We start from the raw sequence: 24,958 nt of genomic DNA, 5'->3' as shown, positions 1-24,958 counted from the left end.
TTATGGGATTGTTCCTCTTGCTCAGAATAATCACCTGAGAGGGCAAAAATTCAAATTGAGGAAAGACAGTTGTAGTATAGATGTGCGGAAGTTTGCCTTTAGCCAGCGGGTATTTAGTTGGTGGAACTGACTTCCATTCTTTGTTGTGGAAGTTGATAGCCTAAATAAATTTAAGGCTGAGCTGGACAGGTATTTGGAATGACCGGAGGGTTGAAATGGGAGCGGGTTTTTTTTTTGTCCAATGCTGCATAAGCTTTTTTTCTTGCATCATATGCCGCTACTAATGCTGCATAAGCTTTTTTTCTTGCATCATATGCCGCTACTAATGCTGCATAAGCTTTTTTTCTTGCATCATATGCCGCTACTAATGCTAATAGCTAACTGTTGCACGAGAACTTTTTTTTTTTTTTTTTTTATGAAAACTCCAAACACGGGAGGTATTAGATCCTATAGTACTTAGTACTGTGCTTGGGTTGGAGGCTGAAAGAAGATATTTGTTGACATTAGACTTGAACTTCTGTAGACTGTAATTTTCAGTAAATACGTATGAAGGAAGGTTGTACCAGAAAACGGCAGTTGAATGAATAAATGAATAAGATGGATGTTGGCTGGTGGCAGCACGTGTTCACAATGTTTTGAAAGAGAGCGGGAATTAAAGAAGTCAATTCAGAAGAACAGATCCCATGGAAGTATCTGTAGAAAAGGCATGCAGCAGAAACAGTACGTCTATGAGACAGAGTATGGAGAGACTCTGTTAGAGAGGAATCATTAATTAACATAACTGCCCTCTTCTGAATGGAATCTAGAAGCCTGAGAGAGGTTTTGGGGGCACCGCCCCAGATGTGGGAACAATATTCCATGGTAGGATGGATTTGCAATTTGTACAGAGTGAACAGCTGTGTGGAAGAAAAGTAACACCGAGTGCGAAAGAGAAAACAGTGTTTTAGATGCAGAGGAAGCAATATTTGTAATGTACTTGTGCCAAGAGAGATTAGAAGTCAGGGTAATCACCAAAAGAGATGTATCATTTTGCTTAGAAATTGGAGTGTCACCAAAGATAATCATAGGAGCAGAAGAATCCTTTTTGTGAAATATAAGACAAGACTGAGTTTTAGAAAGATTGAAATCAACTAAGTTGTCTTTGCCACACTGCGGAATTACCTGGAGATTGGCATTTGAGGAATTGGTAGCGAATGTTCGAGTACTTGAAGCTGATTGAGCAGGGCAAGTTTTTCAAAATGGATAGTGGAATACAATGTGCTATCATCGGCAAAACTATGGATAGGATTTCCAGTCAATTGAAGGTCATTAATATACAAGGGGGAAAGAACTGAACCTTGGGGGACACGAGCATTAGTGGAGTAGTTACAAGATAGACAGCCATCTACTATCACCCTCAGTGAGCAATCAGAGAGAAAACTGGATAACCAATTACAAAAAACAATTAGCAAACCATAAGATGGAAGCTTGTTTAGAAGATCTTTATGCCAAACACGATCGAAAGCCTTTTTCGATGTCAAGAGCAACTGCTTGCGTTTCACCAAACTTTTCCATTGAATTTGTCCACAAATGGGTAACATAAGCCTGAATATCTCCAGTGGATCGACACTGACGGAATCCATACTGGCAATCGTTGATCAGACGGAAGGTTTCTAGCTAGTTTGAGTTGGTGGATAATTGATTTCTCCATTACTTTAGAAAGAGTAGAAGTAATTGCAATGGGATGATAATTGAATGGGAGGGTATTGTCGCCCTTTTTAGGAACTGGCTGGATATGAACAAATTTCCAAGCAGAAGGAAAAACACCTTTGGAATAAGCAAGTGAAAAAAGGCAGCAAAGAACAGGTGTAAGTTCAGGAGCACAGGTTTTGAGAACATGTGGAGAAATACCATCAGGACCAGGAGCTTTCTTAGCATCGAGATTTTGACAGAAGGCTACAGGAGGCATTGAATGGAGCATGTTGGGAATGGTTGGAGGTGATTTACCAAGATCATTAATACATGAGTTGGAAGAAAAATGGGATGCTAGCAGGTCAGCTTTATTCTTGGCTGAAGTGACAGCAGAACCATCTGCTTTTGACAGAGGTGGGAGCAGAGATGGGCAAACGTTTCAGCCAAGAGACCAGAATGTTTGGCTACCATTAAGGGAAGAAGCAAGTTTTCTACTCTTGGCCTGTTCAAAATCTAGTTTGGACTGATTAATGACTGCTTTACAAATGTTGCGAGCTGTGGTGTAGGCAGAAAATGAAACTGAAGAATTGGAAACAAGCCAATTACGATATGCAACATTCTTCTCTTGAACAGCCTTAGCACATTTATTGGAAAACCAAGGTTTAGATAAAGGACGAGATTTTAAAGTGGAGTGTGGAATAAAGATTCCATTCCTACAAGAATAATTTCGCTGACACGATCTGAGTAAATGCTGAAATCAGAAGGTTTGAAACAGTAGTCCAACCAAGCAAAAGAAGAAAAGAAATTTCGCAGGTCATCCTATTTTGCATTCTTGTAATGCCAAACAACACGAGGTTGTGAATAGCCACGAGATAAAGCCTCCATTGGAGAAGAGACAATCACCAAGTCGTGATCTGAGCTACCTAAAGGACCACTCACTTTGACCATGTACTTAGAAGGGTTGTTTGTGAGAAAAAGATCGAGCATTTTGGCTGTATGGTTAGGATTGTTTGGTATTCTTGCACGTAAATGAACAATCTGTGCGAGATCATTAGAAATTGCAAAAACCTCAGCATCTCGACCAGCTGGGTTGGTGTGACTAGAAAACGGAAGCCAGCTGGAGTTTTCTAGTCACAGCAGTGAACGTTAAAATCACCAAGGAAAATTACCTCACTGTTAATAAAGTTAGACTGGAGAAAGTCAAGCTACAAAGAGAGGAAGTCAAAGAGCTCCAAGAGATTAGTAGAGTTGGGTGAATGGTAAAGACAACAGATGAATTTGACACAGTGAGGTAGAGAGATTTTAAGCCAGAGAAGATCAAAACGAGGAGATTTCAAATTACCAATTCTCTGACAGGGAATATTGGAACGGACACGTGCACAAGTACCACCTTTGAGGTGAAAGGAATCATACAGTGAATAATTGGGGCAACTGAGATGAGCTGTAGTTGAATCAACCGATAACTGAGATTCTGTTAGAAAAAGTACAAGGGGTTTGGTAGACTCCAAGTGGAAATGGACATTATTGGGATTAGAATTGAGATCACGTATATTTGTGAAATTTTGTTATTGTTATTTGCTTTTTTTAGGAGCATTAGCAACTAAGGCCATATTGCTCCAGGGATATGCGGAGGTCATTCCCTGACCTATCTGCATCCTCCATATTTGGTGGTCCCAGATTCGAACCCCGGTCTAATCAAGAAGCGTGTGCTACGCACTGCTGCTCCTGCCCACCTGACTACAGAGACGCCTATTTGTGAAATGAATTAGGAAATGTTTGGGAGGTTTAAATCTTTTTGCAGATAAGCTTACTGTATTAGTTTGACAATTCACGGTGTGTTCAATAGAAGAAAAAGTGGGGGGGGGACGGAGACAATCTGTATGAAGTAATGAAATTTTTGGATATGGCATACACATGGTAAGAATATTCCCAGATCATTGACCTAATGTGGCTTCGACAATGCCCCCTCCCCCCCACACACACACACATACACACTACTCAGACTACCTCCAGTCACTATCTGGCAGAGTAGTGGTAGCAAGATTATACACTAGCTGATCCGGAAGCCTCCTAAAGGGGGCCTCCGTAGCCAGGTGGGCAGGAGCAGCAGCAGTAGCACACGCTTCTTGATTAGACCAGGTTTCGAGCCCGTGACCACCAAATACGGATGATGCAGAAAGGTCAGGGAATGGCCACTGCATATCCCTGGAGCAATATGGCCTTAGTTGCTAATGCTCCTAAAAACCAAATAACAAACAAACAAGCCACCACTTCAAGCCTCCAATAAGCAAAGTGGTGGTATTGCACCGGTTGATGAGAATCATCTACCACCTGGTAACACAGAGGGTCGGCATTCCTCCCTGTGGTGTGGGCACCACACCTCTACTCCTGCTTATTTTGTTTCATACCTGGGTTGTCACCCACAGTGTGCATGTGTATGGAGGTTATTCCCAGGATTACTAACAGTCCCACCATAATGAAGGTGCAAGTAGAGGATTTGGTTGTCACAGACCATCCGGACTTCACCGAAATTGGGTCTACTTGACTTGAATGTCACCCAAATATCAGTTCCATCAGTGTTTTAGACTCCCGGTAGCCAGTACAGCTTGTATGGCAAATCTGAGAGAATATCTGTGACATCCTGAAGGACCAAACTTGGCATCAGTTTTCTTTAACCCTCTTTTATATAGAAAAAGCTTATGACAAAACTTGGAGATATGGTGGCTTTTAAAGGACAGCTGTTTATCTGGTTTCCGAGGTCATCGTCATATTTTTATCGATAATTTTTTTTTTATCGAAATGACTCTTCAAGGTTCATATTAGATCTAACCACTCTTAGTATTTTTTTCCAAAAGTAGGAAGTTCCATAAAGCTCTGTACTTAGTGTTACTCTTTTTTCAGGCCAAAGTGAACTCAAAGAACAATTCCTTCATCAATAAATATTACACTCTATGTGGAAAATTTCTGCATTTTTCATCATTCTTGCAATATGAGAATTATTGAACAACTGCAATAAGCTATTGTCCACCTCACCTCCTGGTCATTGACAAATGCATTTAAGTTTTATAATTAAAACACCATTGCATTTCATTTTTGCTCAAATGGAATCTTCACCCTGATTCTGAATTCAGGCATGGGTGAATTCTAATTCTGTGGTAACAGATACACAATTTCTGTAACTCATTTTTGATCAAAAGCTGACTTTTCTCCAGTGTATCTGTCACCTCAGGACAAACTGCATGAGAGGTTAAAATATGCTCTCTACTATTCCCTCCAATTTTTGGGGAGCAGATAGAAGCACATTATTATGCCTTTGCTGAATGCTTGTCTGAACTTGAGTATGGTTCTGAAGTCTATTCATCTACTAAAAATTCTGTTTGTCATTGCCTCGATCCAATCCATCAAAGAGCCATATGGATTGTCACTAGAGCTTTTTGAATTTTGTCAACCCAAAGTCTTTACATAGAAGTAATGAACCACCATTGAGATCTCGACATCAGCAGTTGTCATTGCAGTATACCATAAAATCTCTGCCAGACCATCCTATGTGGACATTTGTTTTTATGCCATGATGAGAAAATCTGTATAACACATGCAGAACTACTAATCGTCCTGTTTAGTATTAGATTACTAACAGTCCCACCATAATGAAGGTGCAAGTAGAGGATTTGGTTGTCACAGACCACAGAGCTGAATATTCCAACTTATTGCCAGTATATATATAGATGGCTCAAAGTCTCTGATTTATCTGTGGGAATTTGCTTGTTTCCCCTATAAACACTGTTTGCAACTGGCCCTGAGTGCCAAGCGAGTGACTAGTGATTTCTCAAGTGATTACAAATGAACCTCCTCTAACAAATTAGCTGATTACAGAGAGTATTAAAATCTTCTAAGTTCCATACACTTCTTTAATTTTTCTCTTCAAAAGAAAAAAGTAAGCCTATTAAAAGAAAGGAAATGCACCTTTTTTATTGCATATATACCTAACTTTGTTAATACTAACCACTAACCTCTTGCTTGGTCGCTGGTGGCACTGTTCTACCTCCATGTGGTGGGATTGTTAACCTGGAGAAAAAGTTATTTTCCAGGGCTAAAAGGAGTAAAAATGGATGCAGAAGAATACTGATCGTGAAAAATCTACTTCAAAAATGACTGAAAAACAACGTAATTATCAAAGAACAGTCTACATTTTTGATTATTTGTAATGCAGAGATGCCATTTGTAATACAGAGATGCTTGTAATGTGCAGCTGGATCTCCAAAAATGGTCATCAAACACCTTCAATCAGGAAACCAATAATAGAGACAAATCAACACACTCAGAACCTGGTTGACCATACAAAGACTCTCAGATCTTATTCTAAAATAATAAGTAAAATCCCAGTTAAGGTTATTCCTCATAATACAATGAATTCCTCAAAAGATGTAATATCCGAGTGTGATCTTCTATATAGTTATGGATGCCTCAGTTCCAGACTAAAAGAACATAGAAAAGACATCCACTATGTGAGAATAAACAGACCTTCCATATATTCCAGTGCAGAAATATTTGGCAATTTAGCAACCCTACTGTTCTTTCAACCAACCAACGGTAGAATAGAAGGAAATTTAAAGAACCATTCTGTATAAAAATGTTCGGGGAGTCTACTCTCTAAATAGAAAAACAAGATATAGAATTCAATCAGCAATATTCCAATATCTGTAAAGGGACAATAGAAGAAGACCTTAAAAAAGAAAGCTCCAGACAAGAAAGAGAGCTAGCCCTTACCCCCCACCCCTCCATAGATCCAAGACTGGCATAACTACAACCTAGGATTTGAGTGAGGCTTAGCTAACCATTTTGGAAAAAAAAAAATGAGGCACACTTGAACAACAAGAAGCACTGTGCTCCAAGATAATTAACCTGGCAGCCTATTATTGGCCAATTAATAAAATGTCAAAATTCAGCCCCAGGCCCTATATATATATATATATATATATATATATATACATATATACATACATACATACATACATATATATACATACATACAGGGTGATTCACTACCAGTGCGACAAACTTGCAGGAGGTGTAGGGGGCACAAAGACGAATCGGAATCACATAGCATTGCAGGGTCCGAAATGCCTTAGTCATGTGGTAGAGGACGTTGAACGGGAGGTCGCGCGAACAGCGATCCCGCTGGAAGTCAGCATTTGTGAACCGGTTCCCGAGGCAGTAGGATGGACGAGTATTCAAACGTTGAACTGGCTGACATGCACCTCACGTATGGAGCTGCGGACTGTAATGTGCGTGCCGCTCTGCGCTTGTACCAGGAACATTTCCCGCACAGGCGTGCTCCTCATCATATGATTTTTGCATGTGTGCACAGAAGATTATGTGAGACTGGTTGTTTCACGAGAGGTACCATGAATCGAGAGCGAACGACGTGGATGCCAGACAATGAGGAGAATGTCCTACATCTTGCAGAAGGCAATCCGAGTACGAGTACTCAAGCGATAGGCCAACGATTGGGTATTTCCCAATCCACTGTATGGAGGATACTGTCAACAAACCAAATGAGTTCATACCATCTGCAATGCGTCCAATCATTGGAGCCTGCAGATTATCCACTCCGGAGGACTTTTGCTACTTCGTTTCTTCAACACAGTGCGGCAGACAGCGCATTTGCTGTGTCTGTATTGTTCATGGATGAGGCAAGTTTCACAAGAGAGGGAACCTTCGATCTACATAATGCCCATTTGTGGGCTTTGGAGAACCCCCATGGTACGCAAACACGTGCAACTCAACGCTGTTTCTCTGTCAATGTTTGGGCTGGCATTGTTTGAGACCACCTCATTGGACCGTACCTTCTGCCCCCTTGTCTGGACGGTAGGGCATACTTGATCTTTCTACAGCAAGTCCTGCCTAAACTTATTGAAGAAGCATATGCTCCTCAGTCGTTGCGCCGCTCAATGTGGTTCCAGCATGATGGGGCTACCACACATTACACCAATGACGTCTGCCAACACCTAAATGTTACATTTGGACAGCATTGGATAGGTCGTGGTGGTCCGGTTTATTGGCCTGCTAGATCGCCGGACCTATCATGCCTGGACGTCTTCTGCTGGGGCCAGATGAAGACATTGGTGTACGAGACCCCCGTTGATTCAGTTGAAGCCCTCATCGCTCGCATCTCTGTAGCTGCCAGGGAGATTCGAGACATGCCACGAGAATTTTCCAGAACGTTAGGAATTCCATGCGGTGGCACTGTGAAGCTTGTGTGACTGTAAACTTTTCTGGTCGAACTTTCGAACACCTTCTGTAGCATGGTTTTTTGCCAATGTAAAACTTGTCATTAAAATGATTTCTGTTACACTAACGAGTTTCTGTTTCTGTTCTTTTTCTTTGCTCACGCGACCTCCCGCATGATGAAGGCATTTCAGACCCTGCAATGCTATGTGATTCCGTTTCGTCTTTGTGCCTCCTACACCTCCTGCAAGTTTGTCGCACTGGTAGTGAATCACCCTGTATACACTGGTGTTCAAAGAAAGTGCATCACCTAGCAATTTCACATTTCTAACCCTTTTTCGCGATGGTGTGTTACATTAATGACTAGCATCACAAGTAGAAATATAAACAAAACATATTTATTAATACTTAAGGCAGAGCTAAGTAATATTTGACAGGTGCTCTCAAAATATTCCAAACTGAGCAATTTGCAACCTTTATACAACAGTTTTGGTAAACCCGACAATTATGGCTGAAATGTTATCAGAAGCTCTCAGTTTGCTTCGGTTTATCATTTTAAATGGAAAAGAAATGAAAAGTTCACCAGGTACAAACTAATATTTAGTTGAACTGCCTCTGGCCTTGATGACAGCAGCACACCGTCGAGCCATTGACAAGATCAATTTCTGAAGATAATCAACCTATTGTTCGTGGTTCCAAACACGAATTATGGCTTCCTGAAGTTCACGAAGGGTCTTTGGTTTCTTTCTGGCAACTGCAGATTCCACACAGTGCCGAGAGTTCTCTATAGAATTCAGGTCCGGGCTGTTTCCTGGCCAGCTAAAAGTTTTAATGGACCATTCTTCCAACCATTTTCTCACCTGTGACAAATGTAAACACATTACTGTCTAACTTCTAATGCAGAAATGAAGCTAAAGTAACTACAGATGTGCCTACTTACTCTTTTCGACCGATGACAAGGAGCAGAGTCGTCCTGTGAAAGATGCAGTTACGTGGCGGGTTGAAATGGTCTCTAATGGCTGACAGCAATTCCAATATAGCCAAGTATCCATCGGCATTTACGGAACCTTTTATAAACTGCAGGTGACCTATTCCGTGATACGAAATGCACACCCATATCTTTTGGCTGGTAGGGATTTTCACTGTAGACACCATACTGTCTGGATGGTATTCTTCACCAAGTCTACGGCAAATTGATTTTCTCCCATCAGAGCCATGCAGGTTGAATTTCTTCTCATCCGAGAAAATAACTGACTTCCACTGCTCGGGGGTCCTTGTGACACTCTCCTTACACCAAATTAATCAGTCCTTTTTAATTTTTTGTGTGAGGATTCACTTCTTCTTAGGACGATGGGTTACAAGTCCATTTTTAAAGAGGCGTCTTCTGACTGTTACTGCACTTGCTACCACTCCTTTATGCTCTTTCCATTCTCTTTTCAGCTCAGACGAAGAAGCTTTACGGTTTTTAAGGCATAAGCGCTTCAAAACGTGGTCCTGTTTTGGTGTAGAGACTCATTTGCATCCGGTTCCTTTTTTCCTATCAGCAGAACCAGTTTGGAAAGAAATCTACTCACTGTTGACAGATTATAAGACACTCTATAAGCAATATGTTGGGAAGAACATCCTTCTTCACGTAAAGCAACAATAGTACTCTTTGATCATGGCGTCAACTGCACGTAACTCGGCATCTTGCCACAAGCAAGGAATGACTGGAACTCTTGCAGGGCTTGCTTATGTAGCTGAAAGTAACAGCTGATGCAATATTACATCATCACCTATGCGTGTCAATCTTATCTGATGCAATCTTTAAGAAATATTGCCATATACTTACATTATTTGGATGACAATTACAATTTTAAGGGGTGATGCACTTTCTTTGAACACCAGTGTACTTACATTGAGTATCAGGAGAAAGGTGTTACTTATGAAATATGCAGCTAAAATTCAAAACCTGCATACCCTATTCCCCTTTGGCCGATATTTAACTATGTACAATTTACAATGTACTATAGAAATAAACCTAGGAAACTCAGCCTATTGGTGTCAAACTTCACTAATAGAAACCTGGAATATACGCCTTATTAAAGCCCTTCCAGATTCTGACAGTTCAGATCTCTGGTCGTGTATTGCGCCTTCCTGTAACAGTTATTTCCTTAGCTGGGGGGAAGGGATGTTCTTTGCAAATGCAAACCATAAAACTCCATTGCCAACACACAAAATTATCTTTATCTTGTACTGATGATTTATGCTAATGGTTCAGAGTCTGGGTGTCACATCTGCCTTCCCTTATAGCACTGTCTCTGTAACACTACTCAGCAATTATACATATAAATTATGTGGAATCAGACATTTCCTTTGAAAATGTCCTCCATCTATCTATCTAAAAAGCGTAATATATAAGGATATATTTTGTAAGGATAACAGTGCACTCACAGAGTGCACTATTATCCTTACAAAAAAATCTTCTCACTTCCCCATCTCTTACTGAAGCACATGAGAACAAACTGATGCATATCTACCTACACCACCAAATAATCATATTTTGCTGGATCCCAGACTGCATTGGGATACCAGGAAATGAATGTGCAGACTATGCTGCCAAACATCCATCCAGCACAGCATCATTGGGTACCCTATCTTGACTACAAATCTAATATGCAAAGAATATGTAAGGAACAGTGGACTCTTATGTGGCAGGTTCAGTCGCTAAATAAGCTCCTCCAAATGAAGCCTGAACCACAATTATGGACCCCTAGCTTGTATGTAAACCGAAAGGAAAAGATTCCCATAAGAATCTAGCAAGAGTACAAATTAGTCAGCTTACTCACCTTTTTCTTCCCACACGAAATTATCATCTGCCATTTACACACTGCAGCTCTCCACTCACATAGATGTGAGTGGAGAGCTGCAGCTGCAACTGCAACACACTGCAACTCTCCACTCACATAGATGTGAGTGGAGAGTTGCAGTGTGTTCTTGCTTAATGGACCTTATACACTCATGCCCAAAAAGTCTCATTCAGTTTCTACCAAATCTTAAAGAACTTTTGATGCTTTGCCATATTGCAGATGATATAGCAACAGTGCAAATTTCTTGGAGTTCCTCTGTTTTATAAAATGTATACAATTATATGATAATTTCTGTCTGTTCTCATAAAAGTCACCATGTAGCATATACATTGTTGATAGGCACAAGATGGCCTAAGTATACCTTGCAGTAGAAAAAATTACAACTAGCACATATTATATTTCATTAAGCCCTGTACATCCTGTCTAATAGGTATGTTAAATGATTAAGGATAACCCAGTATTTAATTTTAAACTCTAATTTAAAGCTCTATTAACTATATAATTGGGTTCAAGTCATGTACTGTCAACTTTTGCAAAAGATTTGCATAGCCTTGATCTTAGGGGACATTTCCCTATTTTTATTAAAAACTTTTTAGCCAACCGGTGTTTCCAAGTTCGTGTGGGATCCTCACTCTCTTGTTCCTTTTGCCAATGGGTGGGAGTACCACAAGAATCAGTATTAAGTGTCACGCTTTTTGCCATCAAAGTAAATTCCATCACAGAACAACTTTCTCCAACTGTAAACAGACCCCTCTATGTTGATGACTTTAGCATATTTTCTCAGTCATGCAACATGAGAGTTATTGAAAGACAACTGCAACAAGCCATTGTTCGCCTTAATTCTTGGGCACTTGCTAATGGATTCAGGTTCTTGCCGCAGAAGAATGTACACTTTTGTCAGAATTGCAACCTTCATTCTGAACCTGAATTAAGGCTCGCACAAAATTCTTGGGACTCGTGTTTGATAAGAAGTTGACCTCTCTAGAACATATTCATCAACTCTGTACAAAGTGAATGACTAAATATATTCGTCAACTCCATATGAAGTGCACAAGAGGACTAAATATTCTTTGTTCTCTCTCCTCTACACGTACAGGAGCAGACCAGTACACCTTACTACGTATCTATCGTGCACTTGTATGATCCAAATTAGATTACGGGTCCCAGATATATGCTTCAGCCAGAGATAGTCCTTTGATAGCTAGACCCTGTCCACCATCAGGCTATCTGTATCGCTACTGGAACTTTTCGTCAAAACAAATGAACCGCCACTCTCCCTTCAATGTAAGCAGTTGTATTTAAAGTATACTTTTAAACTGGAATCCCTGCCAGACCATCCTACGTGGACATCCATTTTTGAGCCACGTTGGGAAAATTTGTGCAATGCCCATCAGACTACCAACCGACCTTTTGGTATTTGTGTCCAAGGGCTACTCAGAGAGTTTGACATCACGTTAGACAAGATTGCACAAACACCAAAGTAAACTTTGGTGTTTGTGCAAACTCTGAAAATTATTTTTTTTTTATGTGATTTAAGATTCCATAGAAGTGTAAACACATTGTACCATAATAACCCACAGAATTCCAGCTGTCGGTATTATCGCAAATTCAATAAGATCAAGTTTACTATCAGTTTATGATAGATTTCACTAACAGAAAAGCCCAATAAACAGGTGACTGCTAATTGTTTTTATCGTTTTATGGTTGTGACCTCCAGAAATCCGACCAAACTACGTAGTACGGTCGGAGACAATCGTAGCGTAATCTTCAGTGCTGCAGTCTCCTGCCCTGATTAAACGGCATTTTGTCCCAATTAAGCGAAGTAAACCCTGGCTATTTTCTCGATTGGGTTCTGTTTTTTAGGATTTGCCCCAAATAAACGGCTGCCCCGATTAACCGGTGGCCCAAATAACCGGAATCCACTGTATGTAGTGTTATAACTGCATTGGGATATAAGTTTAGGGTTATATTTTGTATTGGAATTTTATTGAACTTGAATAGAAATCATGACTCAGACCAGAGCAGCAAAGCAAAAGGCTCAAACTAATGGAAGTGCTGTGGCTCAGGGGAGAACTGAGGGGGGTTAGTTGTCCTCTGAATCAGTCTGTTGAAATGCACTGCTTGTTTAATGTTTGTGCAGCAATCAGGAACAGGACATGATATTGCCAAGGGGAATGTCTTTGTGTGTGTGCACGATGTAAGGAGTGTGAGGAAATCAGGAGACAAATAAGCATTGTTATGGGCTTATATGAGAGCTTCAAGGACAGGGTGGATGCTCTCAGCTACCCACATCAACGCCAGAGCTTGCACTTGAACATCATGCAACACAGCGACAACCCCCAAAGGCAGAATGCACTGGTCCCAAAGGAACTAGTTGTTGTAGGTGACTTTATTGTCATGGAAATGGGGAACATAATGTGCAAAAAGGATAGATGGAACAGGACCAGGGTATGTCTGCCAGGGGCAAAGGTTGATGATGTTGTAGAATCAGATACTATCTTTTAAGGGCACAAAGGGTGATATTGTTGTGTGCTTTGGCACTAATGATATTAAGAGTAGGACATCGGCGGAATTACTTAACAAGTACAAGTCAATGTGGCGCCTCCATAGCCAGGTGGACAGGAGCAGCAGTGCGTAGCACACGCTTCTTGATTAGACCAGGGTTCGAGCCCATGACCACCAAATACGGAGGATGTGGAAAGGCCAGAGAATGACCACCGCATATTGCCAGAGCAATATGGCCTTAGTTGCTAATGCTCCTAAAAACCAAATAACCAACAAACAAACAAACAAGTCAGAGCTGAAAAAAAGCCATGAGTTAGTGTTGAATTTGAAAGTGTCTGAAATTATGCCCAGACATGATAGGAGGGAGTATATGATGAGAACCTTGTCGTTCAATTTGACCCTGGAGAGATTGTGCAAGGCTCAAAAGGGGTAGAATTTTTCTCAGCCTGGTCTGTGCTTGTTAACAGGAGAGACTGCTTCTACAGTGATGGGATACACTTAAATAGAAAAGGTGCAAGAATATTTGCTGATGCTATTGAGGCAGAGTTAGGTAGGTCGGAAAACTGCTAGCTTGGGGGGGGATACACGCACTAACAGATTAACAGTAGCCACTGGCAAGGGTGAAAGTAATCCTTGCACTGCTTCTATTGAAATGCAGTTGAGCAGTAGCCTGGAAAGCAAGGCAATGGGGATTTCAAGGGCTGCTGGGAGTCATAGTGGAACAAGTAAATACATGGGCTGTGTTAGGGTAATTAAGAGTAGAAACAGGTGCATGTATATTTGCATGTACACCAATGCTAGGAGTATAGTTAATAAATTCGATGAGCTTGAAGTGCTAGTCAAGACATCAAAGGCAGATATTGTTGGGATATCAGAGACATGGTGTCACACAGACATAAGCAGTGCAGAATTTGAATTTGAGGAGTACAATGTGTACAGAAAGGATAGACAGGACAGGAAGGGAGCAGGGGTTGTGCTGTTAGTTAAGAAACACATAAAATCTAAGGAAGTGCATCCAAGTGATGTTGGTGAACAATGCAGTGTTGAGTCTGTTTGGTGACATAAGCACTGGGAAAGGGAAAATGAGAGTAGGTGTGTGTTATAGGCCTAATGAATCTGATGAGCATAATGAGCAATTGTGCAGAGAAATAGAGAGGGCCAGTAAATCAGAGTGTCTTATAATGGGGGATTTTAATTTCCCACAGATTAACTGGAATGTGTGGGTTGGTCACTCACACATTAGCAAAGCTTTCATGGATTTATTGGATGATTGGTGAAAGGCACCTCAGGTGGATGGAATCCACCTCAGGTGTCTTTCTTATGTGGATGGAATCCAGTTATATTAAAGGAGGTGGCAAAGGAAGTAAGGAAATCCGTAACCATAATTATGAGAGCTTCCCTGGACTCAGGGAAGGTACCCATGGACTGGAGATGTGCAAATGTGACCCCCAATCCACAAAGGAGGATCAAAGGGAGACAGGTAATTACAGACCTGTTATTTTAACTTATGTTCCATTGAAATTAATGGAGGCACTGGTTGAAGAAGTATTGCAGGATCATCTAGACAAGACTTCAGTTATAGCTCGGACGCAGCATGGTTTTGTTAAGGGGAAGTCTTGTCTGACCAATTTGATTGGATATTATAATGTAGTCACAAAGGAACTGGATCCAAAGAATAACTTTGATATCATATATTTGGATCTTAAAAAGGCCTTTGATACTGTTGCACATGGAAGACTGCTGCACAAATTGGAGCAGTGTGGCATTGGAGGCAAATTGCTGCTATGGATAAAGGGATGGTTGCGTGGGAGAAGACAGAGTGGTAATCAATGGACACTGCTCTTTGTGGACAAATGTTATTAGTGGAGTCCCTCAGGGTTCAGTATTGAGTCCATTGTTGTTTTCTGTATTTATAAATGATATTGATGATGGTATATCAAGCTTAATGTCCAAGTTTGCAGATGATATGAAGGTTGGCAGGGGTGTTAATGACACTAATGAGCACAGTACAGTACAGTACTCTGCTGCAACAGGATATAGAAAAGTTGGACAAATAGGCTGAGAGGTGGCAAATGAAGTTTAACATTAACAAATGTAAAGTACTATGTGTGGGAAGCAGTAACCCAGATTAACGTATCAACTCTGTGGTACTGCACTGACAGTGGTAGAGAATGAAAAGGACCTGGGGGGGGGGGGGTAATTGTCAGGCACATATGAAGTTTTCTGAGCAGTGCAGATGGTCTGCAAGAGTAGCTCATGGTGTCTTGTCACTAAGGAGGTGATTATCCCCTTGTAAAAGGCAATGGTCAGGCCATACCTTGAGTACTGTGTACAGGTCTGGAGGCCTGATTTTAAGATGGATGTAGAGCTGTTGGAACGAGTACAGATAAATGCAACGAGATTAATGAATGGAACAAAGGGTTGCTTTATGAAGAAAGGCTTTAAGTTTTGCAAATTAGTGTTTGGAGACTAGGCATGTGCGATGTTATCTGATTGAGGTGTATAAAGCCTTGAATGGTTTGAGCATGCTCGATGCTGATGGGATTCTTCCTCTTGCTCAGAATAATCGCCTGAAAGGGCATAAATTCAAATTGAGCAAAGACGGTCGTAGGATAGATGTGCGGAAGTTTGCCTTTAGCCAGTAGGTGGTTGATTGCTGGAACAGATTTCTATCTGTCATTGTAGAAGTTGATAGCTTAAATAGATTCAAGGCAGAACTTGACAAACATTTGGAGTGAGTGGATGGGTGATATAAGGTTGGTTTTTTTTTTTTTTTTTTTTGGCTGATGCTATGTAAGCTTGCTTTCTTGCATCATGTGCCTTTGCTAATGCTAAGTATCTTTATTAAAATTATCAGTTAATCTTTAGTATGTGTTATCCTAAAGTGGAATCCTGACCTTGATATAAAATTTGTATCTGATATAATGGTCAAACAAATGCTAGTGGAATGTCCTGTTTTTATCAAATACTGTGGATGTGTTATTTTTAGCCTACAGTGATAGTTTGGATAGGTGTTAATATGGAACTGCCTTCTCTGGGAAAGGGGTAAATTGCAATGTGACAATTTTTATCTAAAATATAACAAGCATTCAGTGCATTATGATTTTAATTTATATTGCACCACTATTTTTTTCAACTGATCCTAATCACCATAACTTTAATTCTTCACTAAAGAACATGGATCAAGGATATGATTATTGAACTGCATATGCTTTTGCTAATTTCTTTAATTAATATTCCTCTTTAATTATTTATTATTAATGTACTAGCTATAAATTTCTGTCATCACTATCACCTGATAGTTTATCAAATAAATTGTCAGGTGATAGTGATGACATTCATGTGCTGTAGTCAGAAGCATCATCAGCAGTTTTTCTTTTGGAAGAGGATGGCTGATAAAGTTAAAATGCAAAATAATTAAAGAAATTCCTTAAAAAGAATTCACATCCCTTCTTTGTTCAGCACACATATGCCTTGATATACAGAACAAATTCCAGTAGTCAAGCTCATCAACCAACAGACATTACCGGAACAGGAACAGGAGACTTTCTCTCCAACAAAATTCTTGAGAACATGTTGCCTCTGTTTAGGGTTTTATATAAGATTGTTAATTTATTCATGGGTAAGTGAGCAGTATTTCATCATTATTCCTCTCAAAGATATTGGTATGAGATAAAAAAAAAAAAAATGGATTAAAAAATTATGGAAATCGATTATTTGTAATCATTTAAAATTTTTTACTGATGAGTAGTACTTCATTATGAGAGAGAGAGAGAGAGAGAGAGAGAGAGAGAGAGAGAATGGAAATTTCTGTTGGTATGAAATTGCAGGTTATATCTAACCCCCCCCATCCCCACACACACACAAAAAAAAAAAAAAAACATCTGGCTCTATTAGTTTTTGATAAACTGCTTGTACAACTTCACATGACTTTTGTTTGCTTCCAGAAAGATGTGGACACACTTAATCGGAACTTAGTTAGTCGGAAATCAGCAAAACTACTAATGGAAAAGTTAAGACAGCCTTTTCAAAAGAAACAGGTAATTGACTTGTTATAACAAGTGTTATACATTGTGCAAATACATTGATTAATCACTTTATTAGGTATATTCTCACCTAAAAGTTTGTAATCATGTTTCATTTTACTTAATTTTCAAAGTTTTTATTAAAATAGGACTAACTTGTTTACCAATTTTTATTAAAATATTTTCCATTCTGTATAAAAATTAAAAAATTTAAATAATATTTAAGAAATTTCTATAAATTGGGAGTATTGTTTCAATATTATAGAAGATTGTAGATTATGCTAGAGTGTTTTGCAATAATATAAATTGAGGAGTAAGAGCTGTAACATAAAATCAAACTACCATCATTCAGAAAGAGTGTTTGCTTAAGTTTTGTGTGTTTCATGATAAACATGGCAAGAATTCATGAAGTGAATATTAAAAAAGAAATACTATTGTAACTATAAGTAAAGGAAGTTATTCTATGAGAAGTATTGGTAAAAAACTAGATGTTTCATTTAAAGGAGTACAAAGTACCATTTGACGATTTAAGGAAACTGGCAGTTTAAAGAACAAACTGTGATCAGGATGGCTACACATTATAATGTAAACATAAAATGAGACCATAACATTGATTTCTAAATGCAATCAATGACTTGCTGCACCTGACATCCGAGCCGAGTTCAACAGGAACAGAGAAACTCCCATATCTATGTCCTCTGTAAAACTTTGTCCTAATTAATCAGGAGTTCATAGTCCTGTAGCTGGCTGAAAACCCTTATTAAAACTTGAAAATCAAAAGAAACAGTTGGTTTGGGTTATGAGCCATCAACATTGGACAATTGAAAATTTTAAAAAAATGTACTGTGGATGGACGAATCCAAGCATAGAGTTTGAGACAAATCAACTGAAGAAAAAATGGTGCCCCATTTTTATTGCCTAGTCAAGCAGGTTTGCAGTTCCATCACAGTCTGCAGATGCTTTTGTTTTCTGGAGTGGGTGATAATATCAGAATTCATCGAATTTTAAGAAAAGAATGCTATAAAAATATTCTTGATTATAATGACTCTGAACTTAAACTTTGTGGAAAAAAATTTATATTGTAACAAGACAGTGACCTCAGGCACAGCTATAAGCCATGCAGAGACTTTCTAGCAACTAAAGAACAGGAAAGGCATGGTTGTCAAATGAACTAATGAGACTCGTAACAGAGAAGAAAAATGCATGGGATGCATATAAATTATCAAGCGACTCAGAAGCCTATGGCAGATATAAGTTAATCTGTAATCAGGTCACAAAGAAGGTTTGGCAGGCGAAGGCAGATTACGAGAAATCCTTGGCAAAAGATGCTAAGAAAAACAGCAAGGATTTCTTTACTTATATAAACTCTAAAAGGAAGGGGATGAATCTGATCGGTCCACTTGACATCGATGGTTCGACTGTTGATGATCCTGCTCAGATAGCAAACAAACTGAATGAGTATTTTGCATCTACATTCACACGTGAGGAATTATTAAGGTTTGAAAATGGCAGAAGGTTATCAAATTGTAGCAAGATACTTAATGATTTTGTAATAACCGAGAGCAAAGTGGAAGAGAAATTGTTGAAGTTAAACGTAAGAAAAGCACCTGGGGTGGATGGGATCTATCCAGTTATATTAAAGGAGACGGCAAAGCAACTAAGCAAACCCTTAGCCATAATTATGAGAGCATCCTTGGACTCAGGGGAGGTTCCCACGGACTGGAGATGTGCAAATGTATCCCCAATTCACAAAGGGGGATCGAAGGGTGACAGACCAGTTAGTTTAACTTCTGTTCCGGGTAAAATAATGGAGTCGCTGGTTAAGGATGCATTGCAGGATCATCTAGACAAGACTGAAGCAATAATTCAGACACAGCATGGGTTTGTTAAGGGAAAGTCTTGTCTGACAAATTTGATTGGTTATTATGATGTGGTTACAAAGGAACTGGATGCGAAAAATAATTTTGATATCATATATTTGGATTTCAGGAAAGCTTTTGACACTGTTGCGCATGGAAGACTATTGTACAAATTGGAGCAGAATGGTATTAAGGGTAAGTTGCTACAATGGATAAAAGGATGGTTAAGTGGGAGAAGACAGAGGGTGGTAATCAATGGGTGCTGCTCCTCTTGAACTAATGTTATTAGTGGAGTCCCACAGGGTTCGGTGTTAGGTCCACTGTTGTTTTGTATATTTATCAATGATATTGATGAAGGTATATCAGGCTTAATGTCGAAGTTTGCAGATGATACAAAGGTTGGCACGGTTGTTAATGACAGTAATGGCAGTGTGCTACTGCAACAGGATCTAGATAATTTGGGCAGATGGGCTAAGAAGTGGCAACTGAAGTTTAACCTTGACAAATGCAAAGTACTACATATGGGTAGAAGTAACCCCAGAGAAACGTACCAACTGTGTGGTACTACACTTAAGGTGGTAGAAAATGAAAAAGACCTGGGAGTAATTGTGCAGGCAGATATGAAGTTTTCTGAGCAATGCAGACAGGCTGCCAGGGCAGGTCATGGGGTTTTGTCAATGATATATAGGAATTTTGCTAGCAGGGAAAAGGAGGTGATTATCCCTCTGTATGAGGCAATGGTCAGGCCACGGCTTGAGTACTGCGTACAATTCTGGAGGCCTCATTTTAGGAAGGATGTAGATTTACTTGAGCGTGTACAGAGAAGGGCAACAAGATTGGTGAGGGGAATGAAGGGATCCTCTTACCAAGAGAGGCTTAAGTTCTGCAAATTGCAGTGGCTGGAGACTAGGTACCTGCGCGGTGATCTGATTGAGGTATATAAGGCCTTGAATGGGTTGAGCACGCTGAATTCTGATGGGATATTAGTCTTCTCCATAGGTAAAGAATTAGTTATTTGAGAAAGTGTAATATCATGGCAACTCATTGTGAAGGTATTCATATGAGATATAATTAAAATGATGTGTGTGCATTACCCATGCATAAGTAAACTCTTTCAGTATAGTTGTTAATATTAATCATTTCAACATTTTTTTTTTTTTTTTTTTTTTTTTCTGTTGTAAATTTTTCAATACATAATAAAATGTATAATACTTTGTGGCATGTTTTTTTTTTTATATTAAACCTTACATTATGATGGCAATTTTCAAAATAATTAACGAAAACTGTTGTCATATACTGATTCCAGACTTTTAGGTGGGAGTGTACACCTACCATTTTTGTGAATTGGAATATTCTTTCAATAATAGTATCAGATATTCATACCCTGTAATATAAAGCAGGTGGGCAGATATGTAGGGATCTGTATCTGTGCAATTCAGTTTGAGAATGGGCAAGGCAAAAGATATGCAACTTTGAATGTGTCCCAGTGGTCGATGCAAAACACACCAGTGTAAGTATCTTAGAATTGTAACTCTGCTGGGATTTTCATGTTTGTATTTCGGGTGTACTGAGATTGATCAAATAACATCTAGCCAGTGGCAGTCCTTTTTTTTTAGAAACAGCTTGGTACTTGATGAAGCTATTGGAAAGAAATCACAGTATAAGATTCTGCTGGATCCCAAGAAATGACTGAAAACGAAAAAGCAGACAAAGCAGCAAGAGAAGCTGCTCCCTCTGACTATGCCTTTCTTTCAATACCATACACAGATTACAAATCCATCATCCACCAAAGTAATCATTTGGGTGCGAGATTAGCCTGTGCAGACATTGCTCCTTAAAGCTCTTCAAACAGAGAAGTTTTTCCTGATTTATTTTCTGCTTTATTAGTTTAAATTGTCATATTAACTTATTTTCTAGAGTAGCTTTATATTCCTAGTTACGATACTTAGTTTAAAGTTTAACTTAGACAGAGATTTCGTAGATATTACTTAGTATCGGTAACGGTATCAAATCCACGTGTCACAAATTGAACGAGAGGTCTTTTAACCAAATTTAGTCGATTTATTAACCAATTGTTATATCAAATTATCTTCTATAAGTAGATTATAGACCTAGTCAGGATCCTTAGTTTATTCTAAATTGAGATAGCGAGATTTCGAAGCTAATCAATACTTACGAGTCCGTAGAAATACTGTTCGTGAATTCCCGCCATTTTTACACGATAGCATAAGCTTAGTGTAGTATACTGCATAATATAATATTGTCAATTAATCAGTAAATCTATTAATCTTGATAAACTTTATTGTCAATTAAATTGTATTTTTAACTCTATAAATATATATAACGACTTAATCGTAACAAATAATTAATACATAACTATAGTGGTACACGTGATACGGAAGTTGTATAAAGGGAACACTAGATACCAAAAAAAAAAAAAAAATATATATATATATATATATATAACATAACTGTTTTGGGATATAACTTAAGGATTTAATTTTTGTTTTAAATTTTATTGAATTAAATTGGAATCATGACTCTGACCAGAGCAGCAAAGCAAAAGGCTCAAGCTAATGGGAGTGCTGTGGTTCAGGGGAGAACTGAGGGGGGCAGTTGCCCTCTGAATCACAGTCTATTAAAATGCACTGTTTGCTTGATGTTTGCGGAGCAGTCGGGTACGGGACATGATACTGCCAAGGGGGATGTCTTTGTGTGTGCACGATGTAAGGAGTGTCTTTGTGTGTGCACGATGTAAGGAAATCAGGCGACAACTCAGCGTTGTTATGGGCCTTTATGAGACCTTGAAGGACAGGGTGGATGCCCTCGAAGGAAATAAATTGAGGGGCCCATCAAGCTCTCAGCTGCCCACATCAACGCCAGAGCTTGCACTTGGTCATCAGGCAACACAGGGGCAGCCCCCTAGGCAGAATGCGCTGGTCCCACAGGAACTAGTAGTTGTTGGTGACTCTATTGTCAGGGAAACGGGGAACATGCTTTGTAAAAAGGATAGGTGGAATAGGACCAGGGTATTTCTGCCAGGGGCAAAGGTTGATGACGTTGTAGAGCGGATATCATCTTTTAAGGGCACAAAAGGTGATATAGTTGTACACGTTGGCACTAATGATATTAAGAGTAGGAGACCGGCGGAATTACTTAGCAAGTACCGGTCACTGTTGAAAAAAAGCCGTGAATTAGGGTTGAACTTGAAAGTGTCTGCAATTCTGCCCAGACACGATAGGAGGGAGTATATGATGAGAGCCTTGTCGATCAATTCGGCCCTGGAGGGATTGTGCAAGGCTCAAGGGGTAGAATTTTTTTCAGCCTGGACTGTACTTGTTAACAGGAGAGATTGCTTCTACAGGGATGGGATACACTTAAATAGAAAGGGTGCAAGAATTTTTGCTGATGCTGTCGAGGCAGTGTTAGGTGGGTCGGAAAACTGCTAGTTGGGGGGGGGGATACAAGGACTAATAGATTAACAGTAGCCACTGGCAGAGGTGGAAGTGATTCTTGCACTGCTTCTATTCAAATGAGCAGAAGTCTGAAAAACAAGATGCAGGATATTTCAGAGACTGCTGGTAGTCATTGCGTTACAAGTAAACACATGGGTTGTGTTAGGGTAGCTAAGAATAGAAACAGGTGCATGTATACCTGCGTGTACACCAATGCTAGGAGTTTGGTAAATAAATTTGATGAATTTGAGGTATTGCTCAAAACATCAAAGGCAGATATTGTTGGGATATCAGAGACGTGGTGTCACACAGATATAAGTAATGCGGAACTGGAATTTGGGGAATACAATGTATATAGAAAGGATAGACAGGACAGGAGGGGAGGAGGGGTTATGCTATTAATTAAGAAACACATAAAGTCAAAGGAAGTGAAGCCAGTTGACATCGATGGACAGGGCAGTGTCGAGTCAGTTTGGTGTGACATAAGCATAGGGAAATCAAAATTGAGAGTAGGAGTGTGCTATAGGCCTAATGACTCTGATGAGTATAATAATATATTGTACAGGGAAATAGAGTGGGCCAGTAAATCAGAGAGTCTTATAATGGGGGATTTTAATTTCCCAGATATTGACTGGAATTTGTGGGTTGGTCACTCGCACACTAGCTAGGCTTTTGTGGATTTATTGGATGATTGTTTTCTACATCAGCATGTTCGTGAGGCAACAAGAGGGAGCAATACTCTTGATCTGATTATCAGTAGTGATTCTTCATGCATTAAGAACCTGCAGATAAATGAACCACTAGGTGGCAGTGATCACAGTGTGTTGAAGTGGGATTTACTCAAGGAGGTAACTACCATCAGAGGTAAAGGGAAGGGTTTTTGTTTTCGTAAAGGCGACTATGATGGTCTGAGACAGTATTTAAATTCTATACAGTGGGACCAACTTATGATGTTACCAACAGCAAACTCAAAATGGGAAGCATTCAAGGAACTAATCTTGGTGGCTACCAGGCTTTTCATACCAACTAAGAAATATTGTTCAAGGTTTAGGCCTAAATGGTTGTCAGATGGACTAATGAGACATGTGGCAGAGAAGAAAAATGCATGGGATACATACAAATTAATGGGTGACATGGAAGCCTATGATAGATATAAGTTGGTCTGTAACCAAGTCACAAAGGAGATTAGGCAGGCAAAGGCAGACTACGAAAAATCCTTGGCAAAGGATGCAAAGAAAAACAGAAAGGAGTTCTTTACATACTTGAACTCGAGAAGGAAAGGGATAAATCAGATTGGTCCACTGGATATTGATGGTTCAACAGTTGAGGATCCTGCTCAGGTGGCTAACAATCTAAACGAGTATTTTGCATCTACATTCACGCATGAGGAGTTATTCAGGAAGGAGAATGATGTAGGTAAAGTAAACATTGGCAGTGAGCTGGATGATTTTGTAATAACTGAGAGGAAAGTGCAGGAGAGATTGTTGAGGATAAACATAAAAAAGGCACCTGGGGTGGATGGGATCTATCCAGTTATATTAAAGGAGGCAGCAAAGGAAGTATGCAAACCCCTAGCCATAATTATGAGAGCTTCTTTGGACTCAGGGGAGGTACCCATAGACTGGAGATGTGCAAATGTAACCCCAATTCACAAAGGAGGATCAAAGGCTGACACAAGTAATTATAGACCTGTTAGTTTAACTTCTGTTCCAGGTAAATTAATGGAGGCACTGGTTAAAGAAGCACTGCAGGATCATCTAGACAAGAATTCAGTTATAGCTCAGACGCAGCATGGTTTTGTTAAGGGCAGGTCTTGCCTGACCAATTTGATTGGATACTATGATGTAGTCACAAAAGAACTGGATGCAGGGAATAACTTTGATATTATATATTTGGATCTTAGAAAGGCTTTTGATACTGTTGCACATGGTAGACTGCTGCACAAATTGGAGCAGTGTGGCATTGGAGGCAAATTGCTGCTATGGATAAGGGGATGGTTGAGTGGCAGAAGACAGAGAGTGGTAATCAATGGACACTGCTCAACGTGGACTAATGTTATTAGTGGAGTTCCTCAAGGTTCAGTGTTGGGTCCATTGTTGTTTTCGGTGTTTATGAATGATATTGATGATGGGATATCAAGTTTAATGTCTAAGTTTGCAGATGATACAAAGGTTGGTAGGGTCGTTCAGGACACTACTGACGCTATGCTGCTGCAACAGGATCTGGAAAGGTTGAACAGATGGGCTGAGAGGTGGCAAATGAAGTTTAACATTGACAAATGTAAAGTACTACATATGGGTAACAGTAACCCCAGAGCAATGTATCAACTCTGCGGTACTACACTGACAGTGGTGGAGAATGAAAAG

The 24,958-nt window shown here is 39.6% G+C and overlaps 1 protein-coding gene across 1 annotated transcript in view; it reads left to right on the top strand.

Annotated features, from left to right (window-relative positions):
- FER (tyrosine-protein kinase Fer) overlaps positions 1–24,958 on the top strand; it is a 298,771-nt gene that overhangs the window by 117,505 nt on the left and 156,308 nt on the right. The window contains exon 9 of the mRNA XM_090370126.1: positions 17,201–17,293. Coding sequence (XP_090226252.1) covers positions 17,201–17,293 — 93 coding nt within the window. The remainder of the gene's footprint in view (positions 1–17,200; positions 17,294–24,958) is intronic.

This window comes from Mastigoproctus giganteus, chromosome 3, assembly GCF_048544385.1.
Source record: "Mastigoproctus giganteus isolate SK-2022 chromosome 3, ASM4854438v1, whole genome shotgun sequence".
NCBI classification, from domain to species: domain Eukaryota; kingdom Metazoa; phylum Arthropoda; class Arachnida; order Uropygi; family Thelyphonidae; genus Mastigoproctus; species Mastigoproctus giganteus.
This window is presented reverse-complemented; position numbering and strand designations above follow the sequence as displayed.